This window comes from Lontra canadensis, unplaced genomic scaffold (genome assembly GCF_010015895.1).
Source record: "Lontra canadensis isolate GAN:19392208 unplaced genomic scaffold, GSC_riverotter_1.0 scaffold2, whole genome shotgun sequence".
Classification (NCBI taxonomy): domain Eukaryota; kingdom Metazoa; phylum Chordata; class Mammalia; order Carnivora; family Mustelidae; genus Lontra; species Lontra canadensis.
In genome coordinates this window covers 14,088,069-14,100,959 of record NW_022630996.1, presented here as the reverse complement: position 1 = coordinate 14,100,959, position 12,891 = coordinate 14,088,069, and the positions used below count along the sequence as shown (strand labels likewise).

At 35.5% G+C, this 12,891-nt stretch overlaps 1 protein-coding gene across 2 annotated transcripts in view; it reads left to right on the top strand.

The window, feature by feature from the left end:
- The window catches only part of MKLN1 (muskelin 1), a 323,612-nt gene that overhangs the window by 222,001 nt on the left and 88,720 nt on the right, over positions 1-12,891 (top strand). For both annotated transcript variants that reach the window (XM_032869094.1, XM_032869086.1), the window contains 2 exons: positions 1,067-1,176; positions 3,403-3,595. In XM_032869094.1, coding sequence (XP_032724985.1) covers positions 1,067-1,176; positions 3,403-3,595 — 303 coding nt within the window. The remainder of the gene's footprint in view (positions 1-1,066; positions 1,177-3,402; positions 3,596-12,891) is intronic.

Here is a 12,891-nt window from a genome sequence, read left to right as displayed (position 1 = left end):
GTTAATATTTTATTTATTTATTTGACAGAGAGATATCACAAGTAGGCAGAGAGGCAGGCAGACAGAGGGGGGAAACAGGCTCCCTGTAGAGCAGAGAGCCCACTCAGAACTTGATCCCAGGACCCTGAGATATGATCCCAGCCGAAGTCAGAGGCTTAACCCACTGAACCACCCAGGCACCCCGAGAGGGTTTTTTTTTTTTTTTTCCTCTAATGAGTAGAAAATAAATTTTATTAATTTATTGTAAACACGAGTTGAGGTTATCAGACACATTTTCTTTTACTTAGTTAACATGGTGAATTACACTAATATGGCTTCTATTATTGAATCATCCTTCCATTCCTGGAATGGACTCTATATTTGATTACAGTGAAAACCTGGTAGAATTTTTTTGCAAGTTCAAAAATTTTTTGAATATACACTTACACTTGAGATCAGCCTTAAATTATTTTTCTTCTGATTTTGTTTTCAGGGTTATACCACTTGTTAAGAATTGAACTTTAATCTTTTGTGCTCTGATACAGTTTAATTTACATAGTAATGATTTGTTTCTTGTGGGTTTGATAAAATTTGACTGCTAAATAATCTAGCTCTGGTCCTGTTTTTAGAGAGGTAGGTAAATGAGCACTTTGAATTTATTTTGTAGTGTTTTTGAACTAAACCCTGTGGCTCAATTGTTAAGCGTCTGCCTTTGGCTTGGGACATGATCCCAGGGTCCTGGGATTGAGCCCCAAGTAGGGCTCCCTGCTCCTCAGGAGGCCTGCTTCTCCCTCTCCCACTCCCCCTGCCTATGATCCCTCTCTCACTGTGTGTGTCTCTCTGTCAAATAAGTAAAATCTTTTTTAATAAATAAATTAATTAAACCACTTGATGGCATGGATTATATTTTCTTATTTTACTGTAGCCCCAGCACCTAATAATACAGTGTTAGCCTTAAAAAAAAATGTTCTGAAAATTTGTTGAATGAATTTAATGGTCACGAATAGTGATTTTAATCTAAAGTTTTATTTGAACTATGTTAATTTTTTTCTCTTTCTTCCTTTCTTTCTTTCTTTTCTTCACAAAGTTCCACTCTTATCCTGGGGACCCAGCTTTAACTTTAGCATCTGGTATGTTGAACTTAGTGGCATTGATGATCCCGACGTAGTACAACCCTGTCTCAACTGGTATAGCAAGGTAGGACTGTATTTTAAAATCCTGATTTTATGTTTCTGATGTCTATAAGGGGAGAAATGTGTCAAGCTTTTGTCTTCATTTAGAATAATTTAAAATACTGAGAATAATAATAACTATAATGATTAACTAACTAACATTTATTATTTATATTCTGCCAGCTGCTAAGCAGTCTTTATAACTTATTTAATCATTACCATTCTGTGAGATAGGTACAGTTATTATCCCTCTTTTATAGATGATGAAATGGAGCATGCAGAGTTTGAGTATCTTGCTCAAGTCCACACAGTTCACAGTGTAAAGTACCTAAGCCAGCATATAAACTCAGGCAGTCTAGTTCCAGAGTCTGCCATTTATATATATTATTAAACCTATCTGATCCTGAATTTTGTTTTCAACCTATATCGATAGAAATTTTTAAACATAATTTTTAGTGGGGACTGCTTTTATAACACATCACTCGATTGTGTTTGTTGAGTAAAATAGGAATATTTGCTTTTCCTTTAAATAATTTGAAATAGCTTCTGTAAATATTATGATCTTGTGCTTATAGGAAGTATAAAAATTATATTTAACAATTTTGTTCATAGATCATTTTATACAGTAGATACAGCTTGGAAAATGTCAGTTTAAGTTATTGAGAAATAGGTCTTGTGGGTTTTTTGCATACCTTTTGTGCTTTGATTTTTGCTTTTGATGTATATTTATTTGACTCTCATAGCTTTTTTTTTTTTTTTTTAAATGGGGGGCTCACTCTTTCTTGGCAAGGAGATAAAGCTTTACTCTCTTCACTACTTCCTGTTACTTTTATTTGTGAGTAGGGGTGAACTGATCTACTCATAGGAGATTGGGAAGCACTGTAAATTCTAAGGTTTTTCATATGGAATTTCAGCTCTTTTCTGGTTAGTTTAATTGAGGAACTCTCCGACTAATTGGTTTTTGGCATTTGATTATATTCAACTTAAAATAGAGGCTGAATTTTCGTATTTTCTGTATTTTTCATATATTCTTGGATTTCCTGTAATACTGTAAGATCTTTCAGGGTAGAGATGATATTTTTAAATGTTAAAAATCACCTTTACAGTGTTATGCACATAGTTGTATATACTTAGCATCTTCTAAATTCTATTGGTTCTTTTAAAAAATAGTGATTAAATTTCTCTGATACTTGAGTACAGTTTTCCCTTTAGCCTATGATATGTGTGTGTGTGTATTTTACTACACTCGCACCAATCTCTTGATCTTGTAGGAAGTTGCAACACTGTGGAGAGATTATATTTGAGAACATAAAATTGTTCAGTCTTACTCACTTTTTAAGTTCACTGCATTTATTATGAACCTCTAGCAATTAAAGTCTTCACCTCCTTGAGTTTCCGTCCTTTTTTTAAAGTGTTGAAATACTATTATTTCATAAATTTTCTCCTGTTGTATATCTATATGCAACCTGATAGAAAACTTGAGTTTTTATCTAAGCTCGTATTTTTGGCATTCATCCTAATAGGGGAGAGTTAGTACATTGAACATTCTTCTTTTTGGATTCTAGTTAATTGAGATTTTTGCTTTATAGCCATGTAAGAGATGAGGTAGCCCAGGCTTAGAAAAAAATACAAAATTTAGGTAGTTGTCTTCTGATCATTTTGAGGCATAAACTCTATGGTTTTGAAATACATAAAACACTTGATAATATTTGCTTTTCATATAGTAACTTCAACTAAGAACCAAGAACAAAAAGCATAATATAACTTATGTATGTTATTTAATGGTTTTGTGCATTCAGTACCAACATTGTAATCTGATGAGTAAATGCCATGGAAGTTACAATCTTTGCAATCTTAAGTGGTCTTTGATAAAGTTACTCTGCCTTTTTTTTTAAGTTCAGGCTCTAGAATTAGGTTTGGTTTCATCTTTTTATATCTTTCATCTTCATGAAATAATACCTCTGGGTATATAGATATGTATATCTGTGTATCTTCATGTCTTTTATATCTTTCTGCTATATACTTTTGTGACTTTTGGCAAGTTATTACAGTTGACTAAGCTTCATCTTTGCCTTTCAAAGTGGAAATAATAACGAATAGTATAATGAATAGTATAATGAATAATAATAATAATGAATAGTATAATGCTTAGCACATAGTAAATGCTCACTTTAGGTTAGTTGTCTCTTGTTGCCTACAGTAATAACTAAGCAAATCTCTTCTTTTCATACTTTCTCTTGTGTTCCAGTAGTACCGTGAACAGGAAGCTATTCGCCTTTGTCTAAAACACTTCAGACAACACAACTATACAGAGGCCTTTGAATCGCTACAAAAAAAAACCAAGATTGCCCTAGAACATCCCATGTTAACAGATCTACATGATAAACTGGTGTTAAAGGGTGATTTTGATGCTTGTGAAGAATTGATTGAAAAAGCTGTAAATGGTATGTTATAAACATGTAAACTTTGTTTTTTTAAGGTGATTTCAAGTGTATACAGAAATAGTTTTTTGAAAATAATATAATCTTATGCCAATTATTAGTTTATTTTTTCCCCTTTTTTTACTCTATAGAGATTTTAGCTTATTGAATTATGTGCTTCTTTTATGTAAGATAGGTCCATAATGATACTTAAAAAAAAAGAAACATATTTGAACTCACTATATCTAAACCTAAATTACCATCTTGGGATACCATGGAAGCACACATTTGCTTCTATCCTAACACTGACTAGCACTAAGCAATGTTACAAAAAGGCTTTAAATGTTGCCTTCCACTTTGGAGGCCTATTCTTTTATGTATTTTTATTGATAGAAAATTACCATTTTTAAGGGCATAATTTGGCATAATGGGTAGTTGGATATGTTAAAAAATGTTATTAGTAGAAAGTTATAATGAATGAGGGTATTTGTACTGGAAACATCTGTGTGATACGGATGCTACATAATTGCTAATTTTCTTGAATGGTTTATAGTCTGGTTTTGAAAGACATGTGAATATTAGAACATGATATAATCTCCAAAGATAATTGTTTTGGAGGATGACATCTATTTGAATATTTATGGTCTGGTATGTTTTGTAATTTTTAAAAAGTATCTCTGTTCTTATTTTATAGAATGGTATTCTTTTAAAAAATAATCTCTGCCAGTGACAAACAACAGAATAGGTGCTGTGGTATAATAGAAAAAAATATATAGGGGCACCTGGGTGGCTCAGTCAGTTAAGCATCTAGCTCTTGGTTTCAGCTCAGGTCATGATCTCAGAGTCTTGAGATTGAGTCTGGCTTCGGGCTCCCTGCTCAGCAGGGAGTTTGCTTAAGATTCTCTTCCTCTCTTTCTGCCCCTTGTGCCACTCACACGTGTATGGGTGTGTGTGTGTGGGTGTGTACTCTCTCAAATAAATAAATCTTTAAAAAAATTTTTTTTAATAGGGTGGCTGGGTGGCTCAATTGGTTAAGTGTCTGCCTTTGGCTTGGGTCATGATCCCAGGATCCTGGGATCAAGTCCCTCTTTGGGCTCCCTGCTCAGTGGGGAACCCCTGCTCGTGTGTGCTTGCTCTTTCTCCCTCTCTCTAAAAAATGAATAAAAATCTTTAAAAAATTGTTTTTGAATAAATATTTGGTCTTTGTCTCCTAAAACTCTTGGAATTTAGTGGAGGGACAAGAGTGTTTTTTTGTATGCTGAGATGTGAGTTGGCTGGGAGCCCTAGATCGCTTCAGATTTCCAGAAAGATCTAACCCTGTGTGTAGAGGGCTGAAACTTTCAGCTCCACCACCCAGCCAGGGAAGGGACAGGGGTCAGAGATGGAGGCCGATCACCAGGGACCAGTGTTTTAATCAGCTATGCCTACGTAGTAGAGACTCGAAAGAGAAAAGAGAAAAGGAAAGAAAAAGGCCCTAAACATTGAGGTACCTAAAGAGGTAGAAAGCACACCCACACACATACACATACCACCCCCCCTACTCAATCTGATGAGTTGCTAAACCTGAGGGGAGTTGTGGGAACCCCAGATTTGTAGGTAATAAATAAGAAGTATAGGCCTGGGAGTTGGGGTTGGCATCTGAAGTGAGGATAGTCTCGTGGGACTGAACCCTTTAACTTAACAGGGATCTGATGGTAACTTCAGGTAGGTAGTGTCAGAATTGAATTGTTGGATACCCAGTTGGTGTCAGAAAATTGGAAAAATAGCTGGTGTGAGAAAAAAACTCACACATTTGGTATTAGAAGTATTGTGAGTGAAAACAGCTGAGTGCTCAGTATAAAACTTGTGGAATGGAGTTTGGTCATTTTTTTTTTTTTTTACTAGGAAGAAAGGACAATAGACTTTCTCTAATCTCTGCTTTCATGTATTTTAATCTTATCTCTGTTATCATCCATTATTATTATGTGCTCATTTATCAGATAGGTTGGATATTTTACAACTGAAGAAAATGGAACCAGTGCTCCCTTCCTTGAGTTTATAAATTTTAAGTTAACTTAAAATGAATTGCTTCTGGCTTCATTGCTTTGTAATAGCAAACCTTCTCAGCCTTGTACATTGTTACTGCTTATTTAATTGGTAATGATACTTACAAAGAAATGATTATTACGTTTGAAATAGAGTAAACTTTGGAGTATAAATAAATAAAATATATATGATTATTAATATCTTCCCAAGCCATTAAAATACCACCAATGAAAGTATGAATCTATGTATGCCATTTCTAAGAATGAATTCTATATTTTTTTTAACCTAAAGATGAAGAAGTCACAAGTATTTTCTTGATTTGTTAGTTTTGCTTCAAATCTTTATCTTAAGGCGTGTAATATTTTGTTAAGGTAGATATCAGTGAGAACAACAAAAACCTCTGGCAACTCTGTGCTATCACTAAGCTAGAAACAGTTACATTTAAAAACCGTGTCTTTATCAATATACTCATTTAAGAGAAACTGTTAAGATTGTGTGCAGCTTTGATACCATAGGGGCTTAACTTACCTTTCTGGCTCTAGGAAGGGCTCAAGTTTGAGGGAAAATTGGGAGTTATTCTTCCTGAGTTAGAACCAAGATATATTTTTTTGTACTCCTCAACTGCCTTGGAACAGTGTTTAGTTAATAAACATTCCTTCCAGGGTTGTTCAGTTTGCTGCTGACTTCACTGATGATGATTTGTTGGACAAATAAGGAAGTAAACACTGCAGACTTTTTTGGCTTCTGCTCCACTAAAAACATAGCAGAGAAGGGCAAGAAGTTCCTGTTTGCTAAATAGGAAAGCCTAGGGAATCAAAAGCATCTTAAAATGGAGGAAACGAGAGCTTAAGTTTAGTGTATCTTAGTATGTTCTTTAAATATGAGTATTTGAGATATTTGAGAGAAAGTGTTTCTAATAGACTTACTATTTGTTGGAAACACCCCTACATTTATAGTTAATTTCATTGCAGGTCCAGTACCCCCGGACCAATTATTGCTACTTTCTCTCTAACAGTGCCTGAGGAAAAAGTAGAATCCAGTGATGATGGACAGAAGTAATCACCTAGGAACAGGAAATAATCAAAGAAAACCTAACTTCCCTTTGCAGTGTTTATCTTATTTCCTCTTTAAATTACAGTTTGCTTTTGTGAAATAAAGAAGGGATAAAGTTTAATAAAATGGTCCTAAAGTTTCAACTGGAGGTCTTCATCTCCTTCCCACTTTCCCTCATCCTCTCTCCCTTTCTCTCTTTCATCTCTTTTATAATTTCTTCTCACTCCATGGTTTACGTGGTGGTGGTGAATTATGTGGCAGGCCTGTTTCCCTCTCAGCATTCTTCGTTTTTTAAGTGAGATCTCAAGTCTTATTGGAGTTATCTTTGTGGCAATGTTTTTAACTGCATATTTAATATTGTTAATGGCAACAGGGCTGTTCATATTCTGTATATCTTCTTGAGTGAGCATTGGTAGTTTGTGTCTTATAAGGAATATTCCCATTTCATCTAAATTGGTGAATTTATTGGCATAAAGTTGTTTATATCTTTATGACATCTTTATGTCATCTTACTCTTGATATTGGTGATGGTTTCTTTGTCTTTCTGTTTCTTTTTCTCCCATTTCATTGATTTCTACCTTTATTATTCCCTTTTTTCTACATAGTTCAGTTTTAATATGCTCTTCTTTTTCTAGTTTCTTAAAAATGAAAGCTGAGGCCATTAATTTGAGATCCTTCTTAACTAACAGAGCTTTTGGTGCTAAAGAGTTACCCTTGAACTGTAACTGAGCCAACATGAGTTCACTCCTTGGTGAGTCAGAAACTGCACCAGGTTGAGTTGTTGCACGAAGAAAACTTTTATTTGCAGCAAAGGAGATCACAGGAAATGGCTTTCAGAGCTGTGACTCCCTGGTAGAGAGCGAATGGGTTCCTTTTGTTTAGGGTTAGGATGAATATTTAGGTTGGGAAGCCTTGTCATCATATGTAGAGGCTAGCATAAGATCATGCACATGCCTTAAGGAAACATGCCTACACATACATTGTATGTATGTGAATGAAGCTGAGGCTCCTCCTTGGTTGGAGATTTTAGTATTATAATGAGGTAAAGGTAGATGTTGTTCATTCCAGAGGTCACTCCATGCTCCTGTGCAGGTGTAGGTTCAGGGTTTAGCTCAAAAGGTTTTGGTGGTCTGGGCCTGCAGGAGGTCTTGTCAGGGCAGTCTCCATCACCTCAGGGGTGCTTTCCGGTTTCATTTACCTCAGTTAAGAGCTAAACAGAAAAGAGTAGCTAACGGAACAATGTAAGACAAAGGTTAGTGAGTACAAGCAGGTGGGCAGTAAGTGTTAGGTCTAGTTGGTGACTTAAACACTGCTAGCTGTGTAGCACAAATTTTGCTGTTTTTCATTTCTGTTCAGTTTACAATATGCATGCATAATGACCAGCCCTATGCCTTATTTTCTTCTCTTGTGCTTAATGTTTTGGCCAGGATATTTAGTACAAGGGTGAGATGACATAATGATAGTGGATATCCCTATATAGTTCATGATCTCAAAACAGATGCTTTCAACATTTCATTGTGAAGTATGTTGTTTGATCTGGGGTTTTGAAGATCCTGTATTAGGTTACTCGGTTGCTAAGAGTTTATGTTATAATTGGGCATTGAATTTTACCGCTTTTTCTCTATCTTTTGTGATACCATTTTTTCCTCCTAAATTCTATTAATACATGAAATCATAGTGATTGATTTTCTAATGTTAAAATTCAGATATACTTAACTTTGCATTTCTCAGATGAATCTATCTTTCTCTTTATTGTTTTGGTCTGTTTTGGATTTAGGTGGACTTAACGTTTTGTTAGAATTCTTCCAACTATATTTTCATTCATAAGATTGGCCTTGTAATTTTTCTTTATCTTACCTTTGTCTTCAGGTTTAGTATCCTTCTTACACTAATCTCACATGATGTGTTGAAGAGTTAGCCTTTTCTTTCTATAATCTGTATGTGTAAGATTTGAATTCTTTCTCATATGCTTGGTAGAATTTGTCATTATGCTATCTGTGCTTGGAAATTGCTTGGGGAAAGTATTTTTGTCTATCAGTTCAACTGATTTAAATGTTGTAAGACTATGCAGGGTTGTTTGGTTGGTTCAGTTTTTACTAAGATCCTTTTTTTGCGCAATTTGTCAGTTTCACTTAAAATTTCAACCTTGTGGGCATGAAAATATACCTGATATCCTCTTGTTTAATGTTTTCAGGATTTCTTAAAATATCTCTTTTCACTCCTTCTATTTCTCATTTATGAATTCTCCCCCCGCCCCCATCACTATCACTGTCACCAGAAATTTATTAAGTTTATTGATCTTTTGAGGAAACTAATTTCTGGTTTGTTGATTCTTTCTGTTATTTATAATGTCTTCAACTGTTACTCTAGTTGTCTTCTTTCTCTCTTTGGAACTAAGTTGCTGTCTTTTTGTAACTAACTAAGATGGATGCTTGGCATATTAATTTCCAGACTTGTTATTTTCCCATATATACATTTAAGGATACAAATTCCCCTCTACTTATTTTCTAGTTGTGCTATGAAGTATTTTCATTTTTGTCCAGTTCAACAATTTCATTATGAAATAATATGGCTCTTTTGTAATTTTGTTTTTAATTTCCAAATTAAATATCCAAATTCCAGATTTCTTTCTTTCTTTTTTTTTTTTTTTTAATTATTGTTAACTTATTTCTAGCATGAATGCATGGTGGTCAGATTACATATTCAGTAGAATTCTAGTTCTTTGAAATTTGATGAGACTTACTGTACAGTCTAGTTTGTTTAATTTCTATAAACATATCATACATACTTGGACAGAATATGAATTCTTTATTTATTGGGGTGGTTTTCTGTATATGCCTAATTGGTTCAGTTTGCCAACCATGTTCCACAAGTTTTCTTTACCAATAGTGATATTTTCTGTCAGATTCTCTTAGGTACTAAGAAAAATATATTAACTCTTTCCACTGTGATTTTGGAATTGCCCATCTCTTAGGGGTTTGTGCAATTTTGCTTTATAAATTTTGAAGCCATTGTCTAGATATATACACAATTTAAATTCTTTAATTTTGAATTAAATTTTTTCTCATTTATGAAAAGTGTCCTATCTCTGGTAGTGTTTTTTAAATTTTTTTTGTTTTTAAATTTAATTAATTAACATTAGTTTCAAAAATAGAGGTCAGTGATTCATATAATACCCAGTGCTCATTACATCACGTGCCCACCCTAATGTCCATCATCCCGTTAGCCCCCTCCCCTCCAACAACCCTCAGTTTGTTTCCTAGAGTTAAGAGGCTCTTGTGATTTGTCTCCCTCTGTGATTTCATCTTCTTGTATTTTTTCCTCTCTTCCCCTATGATCCTCTGTTTTGTTTCTTAAATTCCACATATAAGTGAGATCATATGATGATTGTCTTTCTCTGAGTGACTTTTTTTTTTTAATATTTTATTTATTTGACAGAGAGAAATCACAACTAGGCAGAGGCAGGCAGAGAGAGAGGAGGAAGCAGGCTCCCTGCGGAGCAGAGAGGCCGATGCAGGGCTCGATCCCAGGACCCTGGCATCATGACCTGAGCTGAAGGCAGAGGCCCTAACCCACTGAGCCACCCAGGCGCCTCTCTGAGTGACTTATTTAACTTGCATAATATCCTCTAGTTTCATCCCTGTCATTGCAAATGGCAAGTTTTCAAATTTTTTGATGGCTGAGTAGTATCCACACACACACATACACACCACATCTTTATCTGTTGGGCTCTTTCCATAGCTTGGCTATTGTCCTATTGTGGGCATTGCTGCTATAAACATTGGGGTGAAGGTGCCCCTTTGGATCACTACATTTTTAATCTTTGGAGTAAATACCCAGTAGTGCAACTGCTGGGTTGTAGAGTAGCTCTATTTTCAACTTTTTAAGGAAGCTCCATACTGTTTTTCGGAGTGGCTTACATTTTAACCAGCTTGCATTCCTACCAGCAGTGTAAGAGGGTTCCCCTTTCTCTGCATCCTCGCCAACATTTTTGGTTTCCTGACTTGTTAATTTTAGCCATTCTGACTGGTGTGAGGTGGTATCTCATTGTGCTGAGTGATATTGAGCTTTTTTTCAATGTGTCTGTTGGGCATTTGTATGTCCTCCTTGGAGAAATGTCTTTTCATGTCTTCTGCCCATTTCTTGATTGGATTATCTTTTTGGGGGTGTTGAGTTTGTAGATTTTGGATACTAGCCCTTTATCTGATAAGACATTTGCAAATATCTTCTTCCTTTCTATCAGTTGTCTTTCGGTTTTGTCAACTGTTTCCTTTGCTGTGCAAAAGCCTTTTATCTTGATGAAGTCCGAATAGTTCATTTTTGCCTTTGTTTCCCCTGCCCTTGGAGATGTGTCTAGCAAGAAGTTGCTGTGGCTGAGTCTAGTAGTGTTTTTGCTTAACGGTATAAATTGTTTTGCATTAAGCTTTCTTTTGGTAAGTATTTGCATAGTGTTTCTTTTTTTACCTTTTATTTTCAACCCTTCTGTATCCTTTTTTTTTTTTTTTAAGAAGTGTCTCCTATAAATTTAGTTCAAAAAAATTTGCCTTCTTTTGATTTGAGCATTTATTTCATTTACATGATTGAATTGGTGGTAAATAAATAGATTTAATAATTACCATTTTATTGTATATACTTTGTCATGTCCCTTTTTTTGATTGTTAACTCTTAAAACTTATCTTCTTAGTTTTTTCTTTGTGTTTGGAAGCAACATACTTCGTATATCTAGACTATATTAGTCTAGAAATTACAGCAAGTATACATATTTAACAAAATTAATCAGTGCTTTTCCCCTTTTCCCGTATTAGGACATAGTAGATTTTTCAACTCCCATCTGGTCATCTTCCAACTCATAAGTTATTGTTGTCGTTTATTTTGATACCACATTCAAAGACCCTATAAAATATTACTAGTCTTACTGTATTCAGTGTTCGGTAATTTTACCCAAATATGTACTAATCTTTTTGTTCTTCAGTAATATTTGAATCATTGATCTTGTATCTTTTTTTTTTTTTTAAGACTCTTTATTTGAGAGTATGAGGTGGGGGGGAGGGGCAGAGGGACAGGCAGACTTCCTGCTGAGCAGGGAGCCTGCCATTAGGCTTAATCCCAGGACCCTGAGATCGTGACCTGAGCAGAAGGCAGACACTTAACTGACTGAGCCACCCAGGTGTGGGTGTATCTAGGATCATTTTTGTATCTAGGATCATTTTTCTTCTGCCTTAAGCCTATATACTTTAGGATTTCTCCTCCTCCTCCTCCTTTTTTAAAGAGAGAGAGAGAGAGTGAGTATGCATGGGAGCAGGGTGGGGGCAGAGGGAGAGAGAGAATGTTAAGCAGGCTCCAAGAGCCTGAGAGGGGTGCTCTGTCGCACTACCCTGGGATCATAACTGGAGCAAAAATCAAGAGTTGGACACTTAATTGAGCCACCCAGGCACCCCTGTCATCAATTTGTTGATGAGAAATGTGTGATAGAGGGTGCCTGGGTAGCTCAGTCGTTAAGCGTCTGCCTTTGGCTCGGGTCATGATCCCAGGGTCCTAGGATCAAGAGTCCCACGTCAGGCTTCCTGCTTGGTGGGAAGCTTGCTTCTCCCTCTCCCACTCCCCCTGCTTATGTACCCTCTCTTGCTGTCTCTCTGTCAAATAAATAAATGAAATATTTAAAAAAAAAAAGTGATAGGGACGCCTGGGTGGCTCAGTTGGTTAAGCAGCTGCCTTCGGCTCAGGTCATGATCCCAGAGTCCTGGGATCGAGTCCCACATCAGGCTCCTTGCTCATCAGGGAGCCTGCTTCTCCCTCTGCCTCTGCCTGCCATTCTGTCTGCCTGTGCTCTCTCTCTCTCTCTCTCTGGCAAATAAATAAATAAAATCTTAAAAAAAATTAAAAAAAAAAAAGTGATAGAACTTTGGGTATGGGTTGAAGTACTATTATATATGCCTTTTTTTTTTTTTTTTTTTTACCTTGGATGAGGTTTGAACATTTTTTTTTTTCTCTCTTGGTAAAAACTTCATAAGTTTCATTTTTTCTAATGTGCTTTTTAAGAGGGTATTCACTATTGGAGACAAGAACAGCTTGCGCCTAGTTAGGACTGTATGAAATGTGTTTATTATAGTCTTAATCATAGGGGGAAAAAATGAGGTGGTGTTGGACCTGGAAACTTTAAATAGTTTGAAAATTGTTAGCAACTCAGTCTCTTAGCATGCTTTCTCCTAAGTGATACTTTCATTTCTTTTGTATAGTTTTAC